The following is a 20519-nucleotide window of genomic DNA, read 5'->3' on the forward strand; positions in this document are numbered from 1 at the left end:
AATCCTACTTGATTGTTGGATTTTTGCATGTTTATATGTACTTAATTTATCCTATTTTTTTGAAGAAATCTTGGAACTGCATCTAAATTCATCTTTCTATTTAAAAAAAATTAAAATCAAAATCAAAGAACAGAAGTAAAATATGGTTGAACACATTATCATTCTGCAATAAATGTTGCCCACATATTTGTCTGTAGGGGTGGCAGACGAGTTGAGTCGGTTTTCGAGTTTCCTGAGCCGACTCGATTTTGAGCTCGAGCTCAATGTCCTCTGTTCATAAGCTCGCGAGTTTCAATTTTTTTTTTAACTTTTTTTATATATTTTTTTATTATTAAAATTTTTATATGTTTAATTCCATAAGTTTATCAATTTTATACTCAAAATAAACCATATATTATAATTATTAATCAATATCATATATTTTATTTTAGATAATAATAAACTATGAAACGTTTATTCATACGTAGAAAATTGCTCTCAATCTATCTCGTTTTCTCTGTTCTCTCTATAGAACACCCCAAGCGGACTTGGAGGTTTCTCATTCCTTTTGTAGATCGAGAGCTTCGATCTCACCTGCTTGCATTGCCATCTGTGGTCTGGCCAACTCTTTTCCTTGTACCTTTCCTTTTCATCATTCCCCCACATCCCTTCATCTTCATTTTACTTGTATCTCTGTCCCTTTAGTCAATCCCCCCACATCCCTTCATCTTCATCTTAGATTTCAATTACCCTAATTTCTTCCTCCTGTTTCAACCCAACTCAAAACCCACTCACTTTTCCATAGAGATCTCTAACCCTTTGAAAGGTATCATTAACAAAACCACTAACCTCGAATTTTTTGATGAAGACACTAATCCAGCAGAGGACCCAAACATTACTAGCTACCCTATCAATGCAAAAGTCCTCTTAGAAAAACCACTCAATCATAATGCCATCAAATCTACCCTCATTAAAGCCTAGGGTTTATCTCCAAAAACACCCACCAATGTGGTTAACTAGAATGTTGTTGTTTTTCTCCTTACTAACGAAACGGACTGCAAGCGCATATGGTAACAGAGCCCATGGTCTTTCCGAGGTAATCTCAATGTTTCCAAATTGTTTCGAAGCCCTCGAAAAGCTTAACTTAACAAGCTACCAGATTTGGGTACAAGCAATTGGACATCTAGTAATGTCATTAATAGGCACTAGGCGAAAAAGATTAGAAATGCGATTGGAAGGTTTGTTGGTACTCATCTTACAACGAAATGTCATAGATGGAGGAAAGCACTCCGCATTCAAATCGAAATAGAAGTAAATGAACGGCTCAAAGATCACGTCCTACTTAAAGGCAAAAGAAAAATAAGGAATTTGTACTGGAAATCAAGTATGAACAGTTCGGAGATTTCTTTCATGTGTGTGGTATAGTGGGATATAAGTTCATCTCTTGCTCTACTAAACCAAACCAACCAATAGACACCCCCAATCATTCCAAGTTTGGACCTTGGCTCAAAGCTGAAAACCACCTGATTCAAAACTCCCACATTGCTCTCTACAGAAAAAAACTATTCAGCATGTCCCCCAAACCATCCATTGACGGGAGTGAGCTTAGGTAATCAAAACAAATAGGGAGGAAGAGCCCTGACCAAACACCATTGGTGGGAACAACCAAATTTTTCCATAAAATCCTTCACATCCCAGATACACAAAAGCCTGAAAACCTAAACATGAAAATAGTAAGCTCCAAGTCAAAAAACGCTGACATATCCCACCAACCAAATTTGCACTTGGAAACTGGCCCATCAAAACTTGCAATATATCTTGCCTAACTCCAAAATTTTTCCTCCCAATCACTTATCATATTGATGGGCCAAACCCACTCAAACCTCCCATAAAAAACCTCCCTCCAACAATAAATAATGGGCCTAATATTGGGTGTACAATTCCATCACTACTTCCCCTTGAAAGTCCATTAGAGTTAGCCCAATCATCCATTTCCACCCAAAATCAGAGCGGGCCCAAGACAATGCCAATAAGGCCAATGTTTCTACACCTACACTGCTGCCACCATTACAGAATAAAATAGCTCCCCAAACACCTGGACCTAAATATAAACCAAAAGAGGATGAAATCAATTCAAACCATCCTTGAACATATTTCACCTCTTACCAACAACATAAACCAACCCCCGAAAACCACTAAATCCATGAAGCTTCTTAAGACAAATGGCAGAAATCTGGATTTTGCCTTTGAAATGGTGGAGGAAAAAATAGTAGTTCAAAAAGAATGAAAAGTCATATTTGTACGAAGGAAAAAACACAATAAATTTAGAAACATGTATGTGGATCAAAATCCTATCAAGTGGTTGCAACACCAGGATTCATCTTCCCAGTTTTTGGTAGCTCAAAAATCACCTTTATCACAATTTCTTCGTGGGCCCAGAGGTGTCACAGGAGTAACGATAATGAAGATTATTACTTGGAATTGCAGTGGGTTGACCTGGCCTACGGTAGGAGAATGCTATGGGACCTCTTGCAATCACACAAACCAGACATATTCTTCCTTTGTGAAATCAAAACTGCCTATACCGATAAGCTTCTTTTTCTCCATCAATCTTCTAATCTGATCAACTCTGCTCTTGTTTCTGCTTTAAATAAGGCTGGGGGCCTATGTTTTGCTTGAACCCCCAGTATCAATATTAATGTTACTTTGTCCTTTCCTTGGATGATTAATGCTCTAATCCATCTAAATGTTGAACTCCAACCATGGCAATTCACAGGGGAACACTGTCCTGTAGTCCATGTTCTTAAACCTGAATTTGGCACTGTTTCACTAATCTTTGCCATTTCTTTGCGGGACCATGGCTGGCAATGGGGGTTGTAATGCGATCAGCTCTCAGGATGAAAAAAACTGTGCCTCGAAACACCCTTGGGGATGAATTCGAATTTTGCAATCTCATTGATTTAGTATTTAATGGCTACAAATTTACTTGGTCTAATAAATAGCCTGGAATTGCTAACATCCAGTCTAGACTAGACAGAGGTGTAACAAATGCAAAATGGTGTCTGTTATACCCAAAAACGACCATCACCCATCCCCCGGCCATTGCCTCAGATCATTGTCCCCAATTTTTTAACACCCACCCCAACTCTATAAATAAACCCCAGTCATTCTTTTTCAAGGAAATGTGGCTTAGGAACTACTCTTGTGAAACCCTTGTTGCTAATACTTGGTTATCTTCTGTTGCAGAGAATCCAATGCTTAAGCTCCACAACCTGTTGATGAAACTTAGGGTTGAACTCAGAAAGTGGAAGCAAAAGACCTTTGACTGGTGCTATAAAGGATTGATATCATCAAGAAAGAATTGGAACTCTTACAAGGTGTGGATCAAACTGATGAGAACCTAGCAAAAGAAAGCAATCTCCAATTTGAACTAGATGAACAATTCAAACGCTTGGAGATAAAAATGGAGACAAAAAGTAAAGCAAAAATGGCTTGAAGATGGGGACATAAACACAAGGTACTATCACCTCACAGTCGTCCTCCAATCTAAGGCTAATTTCGTACATTCTATCAAAACAAGACAAGGACAAGTAGTGACGGAATGAGAACAGATTGGTAAAGAATTCGCTGACTTTTTTAAATCTCTATTTCATTCAGAATGTCTTTGGTCTGAAATTGAGCTATCTAATTGTGTGAATGAGATCATGACAATTGAAATTTTAGAAATAGAAAACCAAATGCTCTGTCACATGCCGTCATTGGAGGAGATTAGGGATATATTTTCTATATAACATCTTTCAAATGCCCAGGACCAGATAGATTTTCCCCTAGTTTCTATAAACAGTACTGGCACATAGTGGGAAAGCAAGTCGCAGAAGCCATCTTTCATTTTTTCTTGTCGAGAAATATCCAACAATTAACCACACATACGTTTCCTTTATCCCCAAAAAACACTTATGCATCTCTATGGACCAATTCCAACCCATTAGCCTATCAACACGACGTAGAAGGTGATTTTCAAAATCCTAGCAAATAAGCTCAAACTGTACCTGGAAAAAATCATTTCCCCATTCCCAATGGCATTCATTCGTGGGAGAACAATCAACAAAAACTCAATTATCACATAGAAAATGATGCATTACTTGCACGGTAAGAAGGAAAGAAAAGATATATGTCCATAAATATTGACCTATCAAAGGCATACGACCGTGTTGAATGGCCATTTTTGCTCAAACTTTTGGAAAGTGTGGGATTTGATGAAACTTCTGTGAATTGGATTTCCAAATGCATCACAACTACTAGTTTTTCGCTTTTGATCAATGGAGCACCTGACCGTATCTTTGTATTATCTATGCTGAATTCTTGTGTCGTCTTTTACTCCATGAGGAAACGTTGGGCAATATTAGGGGAATTGAAGTCTGTCGAAATGCCCCAGTTATCTCACACATTTTTTTATGATGATCATCTTGTTATTTTTTGCAGAGTTGAAGAACGGGATGTTTAGACAGTCCTTAAATCTCTCAATAAATTTGAAAAATGGTCAAGCAAAGTCACAAACAGTAGGAAATCTTTGATTCACTTCAGCCATAATGTCGCAAATAGACAAAAAAGAATCATTCAGGAAATCCTACAGATACCAGAATGCAATCATCAGGCTAAACACCCGGGGCTTCCTTTTTGCAAATCAAAGTCTTGAACATAAACCTTCAATGAGCTCTTGGAAAAGATATCGAGGAAACTCTCATTATGGAAGGCCAAAAATATCTCGAGGGCAGGAAAATTGATCCTTATTAAGAATGTGGCCCAATCCATCCCAATTTATCATATGCCCACCTTCCTTTTAGCAAAAAATATTTGCAACAAGATGGACCAAATTATCAGACATATTTGGTGGCAAACTAAGGTATTGAATCTGACAGAAGCCCTCAAGTCATGGGAAAAAATCTGTCAACCTAAAAGCAAGGGTGGACTTAGTTTAAGGAATTTTTGTGATTTCAATGCGGCACTTGTGTCAAAATTATCATGGATGTTACTTCAAAAATTTGACAAACTTTGGTGTCGAATTCTTTCAGCTAAATATTTGAGAAATGATGCTAATTTGATTCATCCCTACAGGTACGAGGCACTTCATGGATTTGGAAGGATGTGGCTAAATGTGCCAAAACTCTAAAGTCGGTAGCGTGCTTCTTAGTTTCTAGACAATTTTGCAATCTAGATTTGGGATGATCCGTGGGTCCCCTCACTTGACTCCTTCAGATCTCCACGACCATAAAATCTTGATCCCATCTAGCCAACATTGGTTAGGGACCTGATTGAATCACATGGAACCCAATGGAGACTGGAGCTCATGTCTAAAATCTTCCCTAGCTCTATTGTGAAGAAATTCAAAAAATTCAAATTCCAAACCGCTGGAACCCTCTCGTCGTTTTGGGCCCCCTCCAAGTCAAATTCTCCACCAAAGCGGCTTTCCAAGCTATCCAACAATCCAAAAGCATTGTAAACTCAGAAGATGAAAGAATTGGAAAGAAAATCTGAAGCTTAATCTGCATAACCAACTTAAGCTCTTCGTGTGGAGAACTCTTTTTGACACACTTCCAACCAAAGGTAAACTGTCCCAACTCCTCCAAATTCGTTATATGGACTGCCTTTTTTTGTCAATCACAAGTGGAAACAGTACAACACGTGTTTCTCTACTGCCTTTTGCTGAAAGAATATGGCTACTTTCTAAGTAGCAAGTGAGACTCCACCCACTATCCCACTTGTCCGTTAGAGAGTGGTTCATCGAAATCTTGAACCCGAATTCCAACTTCTTTCCCCAGTGTAATATCCCAGAAGAATTCATCACTACTTAGGAGATCACCCTCGAGCTTATCTAGAGAGCGAAATGAAAAACTCCATGGAGGCAAACTACAATCACTGAAAGAAATTGCGGGATGTATCCTTCGGAATTCGAAGACATATCTAGATGCCAGAAGTACAAGGAAAGTCAAGAGACCATCTAATGAGGAATGTCAGCCACCTCCACAAGATTGGAATAAAGTTAATTCAGATATTGCCCTTAAAGACCCACATGTTGGGCAGCCTTCATCACGCGTGATCAACGAGGTTATATTCTTTTTGCAGCTACAACACAAATTAATACTTATCATGCATCACATGCTGAACTTCAGGCAATGCGAATGACTATTGAACATATGCATAGAAAGAATGGTGAGCAAGTCATTTTTTAAACGGATTCATTAGTAGCCATCAAATGGATTACTGGAAAGGATGATGATGCTGATTTTATTGTTTCTAATGATGTTAGGGTGATTAAAAGAACCTGGGAATGTAGACCCAAATGGATGTTTAGGAAAACTTTAAAAATTATTATGGACTTGCTCATGGATCTCTAAGTGGACTCATGGAGCAAATTGGGATGGCCCAATCCCTCCCCCCCCCCCCCCCCATCTTCCCCATAGAGGTTTTTGTTGACATGGGTCCAACCTCCCTTGAGTTTTTGATAGACGATTAATGAAATTGTCTTTCTGGATAAAAAAAAAAAGAAAAACTTTTATTTATACATTTAATCTTTATATATAAACAAGCTTCATCAACAATTTAGTAAATTTTAATATTTGTTTAAAATAATTATTTAATATGGCACATATAAATTTTATATTATATTCTAATATTTATTTGTAATATCTTATACTTTTTTAATTGACAAGTTCTAACAATTAACTTATGATTCATAATATTTATATCAGGATATATAATATGCACTATGCAATCTATTTTATTACTTGAAAAATTTATGTCAAAATTTAGTGATTCCCATGAATTAATCTAAAGATGATGATGATAATAATAATAATGATGATGACGGTTGAATAATTTTAATTATTTTTATTATTATTTTAGTATATATATATAATGAGATCAACAAGTTTAATCAATAATTTAGTAAGTTTTAATAATTTTTTAAATAATTCTTTAATAACACATAAATTTTATATCCATTTGTAATCTCTTATACCTTTTAAATTGACAAGTGCTAACAATTAACTTATAATTTTTTTATATCTTATTGTGAGTTTTATATTTATATCAACATACATAATATGCATTATGCAATCTATTTTATTACTTATAAATTTATGTCAAAATTTGATGAATCCTATAAATTAATTTGAAGATCATCATCATCATCATCATCATAATAATAATAATAATAATAACAATGATGATCATTTTAATTAACTATTATTTTTTTTATATATATAACGAGGTCAATATGCTTAATCAATAATTTAGTAAATTTTAATATTTATAAAATAATTATTTAATAATACATAAATTTTATGTTACATTTCAATATCTATTTGTAATCACTTATACTCTTTTAAATTGACAAGTCCTAACAATTAACTTATAATTTTTTTTATATCTATTTTTTACTTTTATATTTATATCAAGATATATAGTATACAATCTATTTTATTACTTATAAATTTATGTCAAAGTTTTGTGCCATGAATTAATCTAAAGATATTAATAATAATAGTAATTAGTGATGGTTGAACGATTTCAATTATTATTTTATTATATATATAATAAGATCAATTGCTATTTTGTACTTTAGTTTAAGAAATTCGTCTCTTATTTATTTATTTATTTGTATAAAATGAGATTAACAACATTTAAAAGACAATTTAAATTTATTTTTTAATTAATGTTAATAATTATATAAAATTATGTGCAATAATTTTAATAATTTAATGTATATATATTTATACTTTTACTAGTTATACAATTACTAAACTAATTGATAAACTGATTAGTTATATTATACTTTTACTAATTATACAATTACAATTGGAGTTATTTATTAACATATTATAAGAAAAAACAAAAATTGCAAATCTAAGGGGAGTCGTTATGCTACTAACGACTTCCCTACTTTTTATTGTTTTTTTTTTGGAAAAATGTGCTCAAATCGTTAATGAACTAACGATTTGGGCGTACCTTTTTCTTTTTTTTTTTTTTGTTAATTTATGTTTATGTTATATTTAATAATAATATAAATTAATTAATGAGTAGTTCTTATTTTTAATTTTATAATATGTTTATAATTTAAAAATATTAATAAAAAAAATATTTTTTCTTTATTGTAATAGAATAAATACTAACAAAATATTATATTATTTTTATTTGTTTATTAAGTATTTGTCAACAATTAATAAATTAAAATATTGTCCCAAAACATTTAATGAGGACAAAGATGAAAAAGCTGTTAGTAATGCATAATCGCTATAAATTATTTGGATTGTTTTGTTATGAATAATTTTATTTATATTTAAGAATTTATTTTTTTGAGTTGAATATTTAAATTAGGCCATAACAATTTTATTTGCAATTGATATCTAAAATTTTGTATTATATATATACATATTTGTAAAAATAAATTTAAAAATAAAAATAATTGGATCTACACGGTTAGAGCCGTCAGGGGGATTTTGTACCGAGGCAGGCCCCGATTTTTTTTTTCGGTAAATGTAATTTTCATAAATAGGAAAAGATATAGTACAACAATCATGAATCAGGTAGTGTTTCCCTCGACAGACCAAGGGATACGCCACAATCTATAAAGTGCATGTGTACTAACAGAGCTAGCTAAGGTAATGCTAAGTGTACGCTGTCTAACATCCTCCACAATTAAGCTAGCTACAATATTCGGATTCCGCTCAGTATGCTCGAATCGTCTAAGATTTCTTTCTCTCCATATATGGTAGATACACGCACCCAGTAATGCGCGATAGGCCATATTGACGATATGCTTACCCCTCCACCTCCTTGCAGCCCACTCAGCATCGTCGTCCAATCTCTATTAGCCACGCAAAGCGTACAACTCGTCTAATAGCATGAAGGCATCGGCGACTGTATCGACATCGGAAGAATAGGTGTGTCTGTGTCTCCACCTCATCCTCATCACATAATACACATCTACCTAAGTGAGATAACCATGGTTTGTCCGTCGTAGGTAGTTTATCCAATATAGCAAGCCATAAGATAAATATGTGGCGAGGTATCTTCAAAGCTCCCGAAAGTATTGAAACCCAACCTACTTTCGTCTATAAAGGGGTGCAACACGAGGTAGGCCCCTAATTTTTCTTTGAGTTGGCGGGGTGGGTCTCGAGTCCACCCAGACCCACCCAGTTGCTACCTTAAATGCCAACGACATACTTATGGAATTGACAGACGTAATTAGAATTTATAATTATCACTAATTTTTTAATATATTTTTATCTTTATGTACACAATTTATTATAATTCATATTTGATTAATAAAGATATTTTGAAATCAAGCCCAAACCCCAATTCCACTCGCCGGAGACGGAACCAAAAGAGGTGGGAGCGTTTGCCGGCGGACTACCACCGTTCGAACCCACGAGCACGTCTTCCTCTTCGAGCGCCTCCTTGCGACCTCATTTCCTCCGCTGTCTGAACGAATCTCAGGCCGCCGTCTGCAACGAGGAAGGCGACTGTTGTGCGCTAACAGGTTTGCCATTACATCTCTTAAGATCTCTTGTTTTATTTATATGAACTTCAAACGAAGCCTGTAAAATGTTCGAAAATCATGGATGTTAAGTTCTTCTGTAACCCCATATTTTGCTCTCGTCATTTTCTGTTTTTGTTTTGCTTTTATAAATTTTGAAAATTTTCTTGTAATTATTGAATTAGAGTTCAAAATTTTATATTTGTATCACAAATTTGCTGAAGTACTCGAGCTCAATGGAACTGAGCTGACGAGCCGTAAAAATGAAATTCGAGCATGGGCTAATAGAGGTCTATTCGAGTAAACGCAAAGTCCAACTGCAAAAGCCCAAGATACATACACTCAGTCTCCACCCATTATTACATTACATTACATCATTTACAGTGCAACTGCAAAACTTAATGATTTTTTGCTTTCTTTCACTGACCGAAAATGTAAAGAACAGAGAACAGGGTCCCCCACCCCCCTCAACCTCAACCCTCAATTTGAGGCATCTTTTGCTACGCGGGCGATCTTTTTCGTACCACTAAAACCAAGAAACCCCACCTCTCCACCCATTGATTCCCACTATCCCAGCAGTCGATTTTCTGCATTTCCAGAAACGCACTCGCCCAGACCCCTCGTTGCTCCCAACGACCTTTTATGCTTTAGCCCGCTGCCTCTTTTTCCGGTTCCCATTCAAAAAAGGCGGACAACTTTTTGCACAAATTTCAAGAATGTTACTGTTTTTTCTCCTTTTTTTACTGCTGGATTTTACTGTGGCCACTACTAAAACTCATTTATGCACACCTCTGCGCTGCCCCTCTCATTTGCTATTCATTACTTTCCCCAAATGTGGTTCAGTGTTTAATGAGTCCCATTAAAGGGATTTTCCGACAGGGAAAGTTTCCAGCTGCTTCTAGCTGGCTGGAATCATTGATTTTCCTTGCCGGGATTTTGAGTTACCAGTTAACTACATTCCCTTTTCATGATTCTTGATTTTGCTGTTTGTTTTTTGGTTTCTTGTTCAGGGTTTGGTGGGAGTTGCTTTGATGGCTGTTGTGATCTTTATTTTGCAGTGTGCTGGTGCTGATCATGGCGGTTCTGCGGTTTAAATCAGTAATCAAGAATGAGATTCTTTCTGTATTTGGTAATTTCAGCTCTGCTTTTGAGTGCTTTTCTGTCCCTGCTTCCCCTTTTCTAGAGTGTCTTTTCTGGTAATTGTTTGTGAATGTCTGGTTTTCCTACTTCATGCATGTGATTATGTCTACTTAGGAAGCCACATTTCAGGTTGAAAAGTTTGAGACAATTAAGGAGAAGAATCTCTGTAATTTGAGGATGTGTTCTAATTAAGGTAAAAAGAGAGCTTGCTGAGGTATATCATCATTTGTCGGTGCGATAGGTTGGTTTGGTTTGATCGAACCTAATCTGGGTAATAAATTTCCATACCTATGAATCTTGTCAAAGTAATCTATCTTCTTTAAAGCCTTTTGATTTTAGGATTTTATGCTAATCATAATTTTCAAAGTTCTTTTCCTTAATGAAGCAGTTCTTACCTGCCCTTTGTTACAAAAAAGCTAATACCTTTGTTCAGTAAACTTATCCCCCAATTTCGTTGGTGAGAATTTGTATAAAGTTCATGTTTGAGTTAATATTTTATGCATTGGCTTGTGCTGAATTGTAGAGTATGACCCAATATTACAGTTTGACCTAACTTTATCGTTCCGGGCAAATCAATAACTTTATGATATTTTGCAGGTTCCTTAGTTTTATATAATTGATGGGCGCCATCAGTTGTACTTTAAGATTGTTTGATACAATAAAGAGAAACTTGATCGATCGTAGATGTAGGAGAAATTCATCTTATATCAGGTATACTTTTTCTATTCATGAATTTGCTTTTTCTTCTCGTGTTTTCACAAGTTTCGCAATGTCTTGGAATTATCTAAGATGGAATGTTAATTGGGAATAGGAAATTTGAGCCGCTCTTCCCATCTATTCGTCCTAATAGCTCATTTCTTCTCTGTGTCATTCACACGATTATTACTTAATAACAGAGTTTGAAACAAATTATATGGAAGCTGAACGTGTGAATCATTGTGAAAGAGACAATCTTAATTGGAAATCTTGTATTGCTGAGGTTTGATGGCAGGCATGAAAAGGTTGCTGTATGTTGGCAGCATTACGGGTGCTGATCGTATTGCCGTCGGAGAGTATTCTTGTTGTTGATAGATTGAGCCAGCATTAAGGACTCATGAAGAGGCGGTCTGTACATCAAATTAACCACCCATTTGATCCACATCGTAAGTTTGGTCCCGACCTTAGTTTTCCTTTTAATTATCATACCGACGGTTTCATTCGTTATATTACATATTTGCTTATGAAATCAATACATCATGATTGCTCTCGCCATGCTTGAAATACATGATATTAGTATTCCCATTTTCCTTTTTCATTTCAGTAATGTTTTCATCATAAGATCAGTGAGAGAATCATTAGGAATTACAAGATTAATTAGACTAAGAAGAGTCAAAAAAATAACAGCCATCAAAGACTAAATCAACCAACACAATGTTGCCCCATGAGCTTGATATCTCGTTGTTGCTTTAGTCTTGGCTGATGTTACTACTTATCAAACATCTCATTAGCCAAAGACATCAAATTTAAAGAAGTGAGATTTGCAAATCATTTGCTGTTTTTGGTTGAGACGTTATCAGTCTAATAAAGGATGATATGATATAATTCCTTCCTTTGCATCCATTTATTTCTATCTTCTTTTGGAACCAGACTGATTTCTCTAACAATACATCAAGGCTGATTTTTAAAGACGTATGGTTTGGGAAAGAAATTTCTCCATCTGCTCTGCTAATGGAATTAGAAGGGAATGCCTGGAGTCTTGACCTTCACTTTTGAAAGTTTACGTACATATCAGATAATTCTTTATTGACTTGTAAAATTGCTTTATTCTTTCACTATTAATAGCGTTTGAGGCTTTCTGGGGTGGCTCATGGCAACCCGTGGAGCGCTTAAAAATTGGTGATGGAGCTATCTCGACGCTTATAGTTGAGAACGGAGTGGTCATTGAGGAGGACATTCCCATGTCACATCTTCGTATAAGGTCTAGGAAAGCAATGTCGTTTGACTGCACATCCTTTCTAAGGCCAGGAGTTGATGTGTGTGTGCTCACGACATCTCAGAACTCTGAAAATACACATGATGAGAGAAATGCTGCGCCCGTAAGTTCAATATTTGTTGATTGAAATGTGTTTATCTTTTTTGAGAGTCATATATGTCTCTACTTTGACATAATTTGAAGTATGATTTTCCTTAGTATAATAATTTGGACCATGTAAAGCATCATGTGTTCACAGATTTGAAGCATGTAAAGCATCATATGTAATTGTCTTAGGACGTGGTTTTTGATAGGAAAGTTAGTCATAAAATTTTGCTTTTTCCTAAAATATAGATCTTTTTCACTGGGGAAGTTATTATGTGGAATGAGGCTTTTGTCGCTTAGCTCATTTGTAGGTCTGGATTGATGCGAAACTGCGATCTATTGAGAGAAAACCTCACGACGTTGCATGTGACTGCAACTTCTATGTCAGTTTCTATCTTGAGCAAGGCCCTGATCTTATTTTGGCAAACAAAAAACTTAGTAAGGAGATGAGCATGATAAAAATCGACCAAATTTCTGTTCTTCAAAGGCTTGAACTGAAACCATGTGACTCCGAACATTACCGTTGGAGCTGCTCTGAGGACTGTTCTTCAGTGCAAAAGTTTAAATTGTTTACGGGAAAATTCTGTGCTGACCTCACATGGCTCATCGTTACATCAGTTCTGAGGAAAGCTGCATTTGATATAAGGTCGATACGGAACCATATCGTTTACGAGGTTTCAGAATATAACCCTCACGTAGCTCAAGCAGATCCCTGCAATCATACTTATACTGTGAATTTCAAGGTGGAAAATGAAGTTTCTACCCCCTTCATTGTACAGTTTGCTCTAGATGCCCTTCAGGAAGGACCTGAGGGACGTGAAGTCGGATTCTTGTCATCATTTGATCCCATGGAGTTGCGTAGATCAAAACGCCGGAATGTACAACCCGAACGTTATTTAGGTTGTGATAATCTTCCAGATTATGAGATTGAGGTTACTCGATTAGGAGAAAGCAAGACATATAAATTGGAGTACGATGAAATTTCTTCTGAAAGTGATGGGTATGATGAGATGCCATTGGCACTATCAGTTCAGGCTGATAACCAATATCAGCAATATGGTGGTGCTGAAGACTGGATTAGGTCTTACAGAAAAAATAATTCTGGATGCAATTTGGAATCAGGTGTGCTGAAACGTAAAAGCCACAAGAAATCAAGTTCATCTAAACATAAAAAAAAATCAGGTGCTATGGATAAAGGACCTCAGGGAAATGAACTTGCTATTGTTCCTGCAAATACATCTGCTGAGAATATCTCAGATTTCTTCGATAAAAAGTTTCGGAATGTTAAAATTCCTGATGATTATTCAGAAGATATCGGAGACATGGTTTCCAAATATTTCTACATGAACGCTTCCCCATCCTCGAGTAAAAAGAAAACATTTGATTTTGACTTCATGGAGGTGGAAAGTGGAAGTAGACGGCGCCAGAAAGGCACCAGACGGAAATACCACAGGACAAGTAGCCTTTCTGCTAGTTTAAAGCGGGACTGCGTTTATATAAGAGAGAGCATTTATGATGTGAGAAGCTTTAGGAAGGGCTCTGTAACTGCACAGTTATGTCGGGAATTGATTAGAAGATGCATGAACAACATAGATGCCACTCTTAAAAATGAACCTATACAACCGCCTGTGGTTGATCAGTGGAAAGAGTTCCAGTCGACGACATCCTCAAATAGAAGGGAACAGGATGAGAAATCCACGGTGAACAATGAAGACGAAATATCTGAAATTGATATGTTATGGAAGGAAATGGAGCTAGCTCTTGCATCATGGTATCTCTTTGATGATAACGAGGTAAAATTTAACAGTATGAATCACCCGTATATGATCAGGAGTATTGACTAATTATTATTTCAGTGTAACTGATTACTTTTAGGCCCCGTTTGCTTTGATATATAAGCCTTTATAAGAAAATTAGTATAAGTTAATACAATGTTTACTTTATAAAATCAATGCCCTGTACTAATTATTGTTAAACCTGAATAACTAACACCATCTTGGGAGGTGGTATAAAATTAGTCCCAGGATTGCAACAAACGTGAATGATCATTATACCCTTGAAATTTGATTTAATAATAATAAATAAATAATAATAATGATAACAGTAATAATAATATACTGATAATAAAATAATAATAATAAATATTAAATAGTAATTATTGTTATTATTTACTATTATTATTATTATCATTAATATTATCATTATTTTATTATGATCATTATTATTATTATATCATTTGTCATTATTAATAATTATAATTGTTGTTGTTGTTATTATTATTTTGATGTCTATTTAATTTTGTAAATAAGGGCATAAAGGTAATTTTCCTATCAAAAGAATGTGGATACATCAAAGTAAATACTAGAATTTATTTATTTCGAGAATACATATAGCAATACTGAGTAATTATACAGGGTTTTTCGTGTCATTCATTTAGTAAAGGATAATCCTATCATTCATTTAATACGATCCTCGAAGTAAATGGGGCGTCGACTGATTATGGACCAATTTTATGTAAGAAAATTCGACCTTAGTTATCAGCATGTTGGTTTTGTTGTATTGAATATATATGGTTTTCCTATTCTGCAGTGCTTCCTGTTATTTACTGCCATTATTTTTGGAAAATTTGACAGGATTCTCATGTTCAGCCTACTGCTGAAGTGCCAAAGCCACGTGAAATTGTGGAGAATAAGTGTGAACATGATTTCCGGCTCAATGAACAAGTTGGAACTATTTGCCGATTATGTGGATTTGTGGAGACTGAAATAAAGGATATGCTCCCACCATTTGTAAGTCAGGCTTAGATTTAATAAGTTCAACTTTTAACACTCCTCGTAAGAATGCTGCGAGTCGGTGGAAGTTTGGGATTTCAAATGATTTTGTTTCTGCATTCTTTACTATATATTAAAATTTTAGAGTTAAACTTGACCACGAAATAAACGCCAATGTCTTTAGTGCGACTGTTCCGTTGACACATGACCTTTAGCTAGTGGCTAAAAACTTACTTAATTTTCCTTTTGGGAGTTCTCTGTGGTTTACATTTTTCAACTTTTCTTTTTCCTTGTGCAGACTGCATCTGCCCACTCTATTCCGAATAAGGAGCAAAGGACAGAAGATGAGCCAGAGCTCAAGAAAAGTGAAGATGGAGAACTAGAACAGTTTTGCATTCCTGCTCCCTCGAGTACTCCTTCAACCATCGGAGAAGGGCAAAACAATGTGTGGGCCTTGATACCTGATCTCAAAGACAAATTACGGAGCCATCAAAAGAGAGCTTTTGAGTTTTTGTGGCGAAACATTGCTGGTTCTTTGATACCATCCCGAATGGAGAAAAAGAAAAAGAGGAGAGGTGGTTGCGTCATTTCCCACTCCCCCGGAGCTGGGAAGACTTTGCTCATCATTGCATTTCTTGTGAGCTACCTGAAATTGTTTCCAGGATCGAGGCCACTAGTTCTTGCTCCAAAAACAACACTTTATACTTGGTACAAAGAGATAATAAAGTGGAAAGTTCCTATTCCAGTTTATCAGATCCACGGTGGTCAAACATATAAAGGTGAAGTTTTAAAGCAGAGAATGAAGTTAGCTCCAGGTCTTCCACGCAATCAAGATGTTATGCACGTTCTCGACTGCCTGGAAAAGATGCAGAGGTGGCTGTCCCATCCTAGCATCCTGCTCATGGGGTACACGTCTTTCCTAACTTTAACACGGGAAGATTCACATTACGCTCACAGGAAATATATGGCGCAATTGCTAAAGCAGTGTCCAGGAATTTTGATACTCGATGAAGGGCACAACCCTCGGAGTACAAAATCAAGACTGAGAAAGGCTTTGATGAAGGTTAACACAAGGCTTAGAGTTTTGCTTTCTGGAACATTGTTTCAGAACAATTTTGGTGAGTATTTCAACACCCTTTGCCTAGCAAGGCCGGTATTCGTCAATGAGGTCTTGAAGGAGTTGGATCCCAAGTATGAGAAGAGAAACAAAGAGAGACAAACACAGTTCTCACTGGAAAATCGGGGAAGAAAGCTTTTGATTGATAAGATCTCAAAAAAGATTGACTCAAATAAGGGAGAAGAAAGAGCACAAGCTCTGAAAACACTGAAGAAGTTAACGAGTAAGTTCATAGACGTGTACGAGGGGGGAACGTCCGACAAACTTCCCGGTTTGCAGTGTTATACATTAATGATGAAGTCAACCAGTCTTCAGCAAGAAATTCTTTTAAAACTTCAGAATCAAAGGCCTGTCTACAAGGGATTTCCACTGGAGTTGGAGTTATTAATCACGCTTGGGGCAATCCATCCTTGGTTGATTAGAACAACGGCGTGCTCCAGTCAATACTTTACTCCAGAAGAACTAGAAGACCTCGAGCAATTCAAGTTTGATATGAAGTCAGGTTCAAAAGTCAGATTCGTGATGAACCTCATACCACGATGTCTGATCAGAAATGAAAAGGTGTTGATATTTTGCCACAATATTGCTCCAATCAATCTGTTCCTACAGATATTTGAGAGGTTTTATGGATGGCGTAAGGGTCGAGAAGTCCTTGTGCTTCAAGGAGATATCGAACTCTTTGAAAGAGGACGAGTGATGGACAAATTTGAAGAGCCAGGCGGACCATCGAAAGTCATGTTGGCCTCAATTACAGCTTGTGCTGAAGGCATCAGCTTGACTGCTGCATCACGTGTGATTTTGCTTGACTCGGAGTGGAATCCTTCCAAGAGCAAGCAAGCCATAGCACGTGCATTTCGGCCCGGTCAGAACAAAGTTGTTTATGTGTATCAACTCTTGGCCACCGGCACTCTGGAAGAAGAAAAACACAGCAGAACTACTTGGAAGGAGTGGGTTTCGGATATGATATTCAGCGATGAACACGTTGAGGACCCTTCTCATTGGCAAGCACCAAAAATCGAAGATGAACTGCTGAGGGAGATTGTCGAAGAAGATCGAGCTGCGCTTTTCCATCGGATTATGAAGAATGAGAAAGCTTCGAATGTGATTAGGGGAAAAGGCATGCTGAAGAAAATGAGAGATAAGTGAAATCCTACTCAATTGTTGGATTCTTGAATGTTGATATGTACTTAATTTATCTTGTTTTGTTGTTGAAATCTTGTAACTGCATCCAAATTCATCTTCCTATTTAAAAATAAATTAAAATCAAAGAAGGGGAGTAAAATGTGGTTGAACACATTGTCATTCTGCCATAAATATTGCCCACATATTTGTTTTGGAAGTAGTTTTCCGCTGTATAGCTATTTGTTTCAGAATTCAAAGTTTGTCACTATGAGGGTGTTTGGTGAAGCTTATTCGACAAATTTTACAAATTCGACAGATCTTATTCGAGTTGAACATATATTTGTTCAAGCTTGTCTGATTTGATCTTAAAATATAACTTTTGATGATCTAATAATGATCAACGAGCTTTAGTGGGTCAAATGTGAATTTGATATTTTTAAGTATATTTTATTATTTTTGAATTAATCAAACTGAGTTTAATTCGAATTTGAAGCTTATCAAACAAAAAATTTTGTTTAGGATTTTTAAGGTTAACAAATCAATTTTAACTGTACTTTTAAAGATTAAATTCAATCAAGCATAAAGTGGTTTGATTTACTATCCAGCTTTGTTACGATGTCCTTCAATCTATTCTTGGTCATGGGCCTTAACGTTTTGTAATGGGCTTTCATCCATTCTTGAGATGGGCCTTCTGTGGATGGGCTTGTCTAGGTTTCTTGGGTCACATTTTGGGCTTTCTCCAAAATCATAGAAGAAAATTTACAAATGAAGGTAAGTTTACACATCTTAAACATTTAGAGGGTGAATGGTTAAGTCTATTTAAAATACTTATGTGAAAATTTTATAAGATATTGGATTTTTTTTAAAATAAAGCATTTGAATAAACAAGGGAATAACATCTTATAATATGTTAGGATGTTTGGTAGAATTATAATTGTAAGATTATAAAAATTGACATGATATTATTAAGATCAAGTAAGTAGTTAATTCTTGACATATATTTTATTTAAATCTTTTTAAAATACTTTCATAAACATTTTGTATCTCAAATATATTGTAAGTTGTTTTTAGGATCTTATAAATTCAATCAAAAACCCTCTTAGTCTAACATAATTATTTAGTCTAAATATAAAAAAATAACACATGTCCAAATTTAGCATATTTTCAATTTTGGCAGTATATTTATTTTCTTTATGGTAACGTATAACGAGCATCTATGAAATTTAACATAATTACAAATATTCCATTGTCGTTAGAAAAATTAACAATATTTTATGATTTTCAGTTCCGTTCAACAAATAATCCATTATGTTAGTCTTTATTAACTTTTCGTCTTTTTATTTTATGGTGACATGAAAAAGCCTTGTAAACTATGAAATATTTTACTTATTTTTGAAAATTTTCTAAATCTTTTTTATGGACTAAAAGGGCAAAAACAAAACTTCACTCATTAGTTTCTTTGATATATATTCTTTTTTTAAAAAACAAGAGCAAAGGGGCGTTATAAAAAGATATTCGTAATTATGCTATATTTTAGAGAAATTTATTTTAAGTTCACCCATTATAATATTTATACATTTCTTGTAAATAACTTCATTTTGATTTCCCCACAAATCAGAACATACTTTATTTGCAGATTATACAAAAAATTGAACCCGCATAATGTGTCATTATATTTGGTTTTGTTTTTGGAGTGTTTTGTTTTATGTTTTAGAGATAGAAAGAGAAAAATAGAGATAAATAAGTGTGTGCTGGAAATAGAGTGTATGTTTGGATTTATTTTTAGAGGTAATTTAAAATATTTTTAAATAATTGGTGTATGTTTGTTGTTGAGATTTGGGAGACAAAAGTCACTGTTCATTGTCAAATCATATCTCTTTTATATATTTTTTTCATATAAATATTGTATGTTTAATGTTGTATTTTTTGGAGATAAAAATTAATGTTCATTGTCAAAATTATATTTTTTTTATATTATATATATATATGTGTGTGTGTATATATTTATTATATATAGAAAGTTTGAAATAAAAAAATATAAATAAGGTGCGAAAACAAAAAGATAAACATTAGACGTATTTTATCTCATCCAAAAATGAAATCAATCATAGTAACTTATTTATCTTTTTTTTGGGGGTGGGGGTGGGGGGGTTTCAAGTTCAATTCATTATAAATGAGTGATTGGACTTGAAATATATAGATAGAAAGCATGAGAAATAAAGGGAAACTGTTCCATTCAAAGAAGAGAATTTCTAACTTTAGCCAAAATGCATCTCACATGATTTTCATATTTCCTCAATCAAGAACCATGCACTTGCAACTCTCCATCAAAATAGAGACTATTTATTTTGTTAGAATTACAATATAGTTATGTACTTTTCTTAAATTCTTCATTTAAGGACAAATTTAGTTGAAAAATTTAAAATTGGTTGGACAATTGCATACGTCTGTAAAAAGAACGGAATTTCTCATTTTATTAATTGTTTATCGTTGATATGACATTTCATAAAGAACAATCGATAAAATGAAAAATCATAATTTTTAACCCGCACATGCAGTGCACCTGATCGCTTTTTGACATATTTTAAATTATTTGACCAAAAATCGTTCCATAAATCAAGAAATTATAAATGGTATATATTTATTGTGCAATCTAAACAAAGTAAAGAGCTAAAACGCGAAAAAAAAGTATAATTTCATAACTAAAAATACATTTATTCCAAATTAAGCCTCTACTATATAATTATAATTTTTAATCTAATTAATAGTAAGTATGACTTTTATATATATATATAT

General features: G+C 34.7%; 1 protein-coding gene across 4 annotated transcripts; it reads left to right on the plus strand.

Moving 5' to 3' along the window:
- The first annotated feature begins 9915 nt into the window (after positions 1–9915).
- On the plus strand, positions 9916–17915 carry LOC105173416 (SNF2 domain-containing protein CLASSY 1). Of its 4 annotated transcripts, none has more exons than XM_011095140.3 (8): positions 9916–10464; positions 10576–10646; positions 11255–11368; positions 11637–11799; positions 12479–12732; positions 13025–14506; positions 15347–15502; positions 15783–17915. In XM_011095140.3, exons 4-8 carry the CDS (start codon positions 11751–11753, stop codon positions 17745–17747), a joined length of 3906 nt encoding a protein of 1301 aa, XP_011093442.2. In that variant the 5' UTR covers positions 9916–10464; positions 10576–10646; positions 11255–11368; positions 11637–11750; the 3' UTR covers positions 17748–17915. The 4 variants fall into 4 exon arrangements, with proteins under 4 accessions (XP_011093442.2, XP_011093441.2, XP_011093443.2 ...); XM_011095139.3 differs by having other exon boundaries at positions 11649–11799; XM_011095141.3 differs by having other exon boundaries at positions 11677–11799.
- Positions 17916–20519: the final 2604 nt, after the last annotated feature.

This window comes from Sesamum indicum, linkage group LG11 (assembly GCF_026168435.1).
Source record: "Sesamum indicum cultivar Baizhima isolate 11 linkage group LG11, ASM2616843v1, whole genome shotgun sequence".
NCBI lineage: Eukaryota > Viridiplantae > Streptophyta > Magnoliopsida > Lamiales > Pedaliaceae > Sesamum > Sesamum indicum.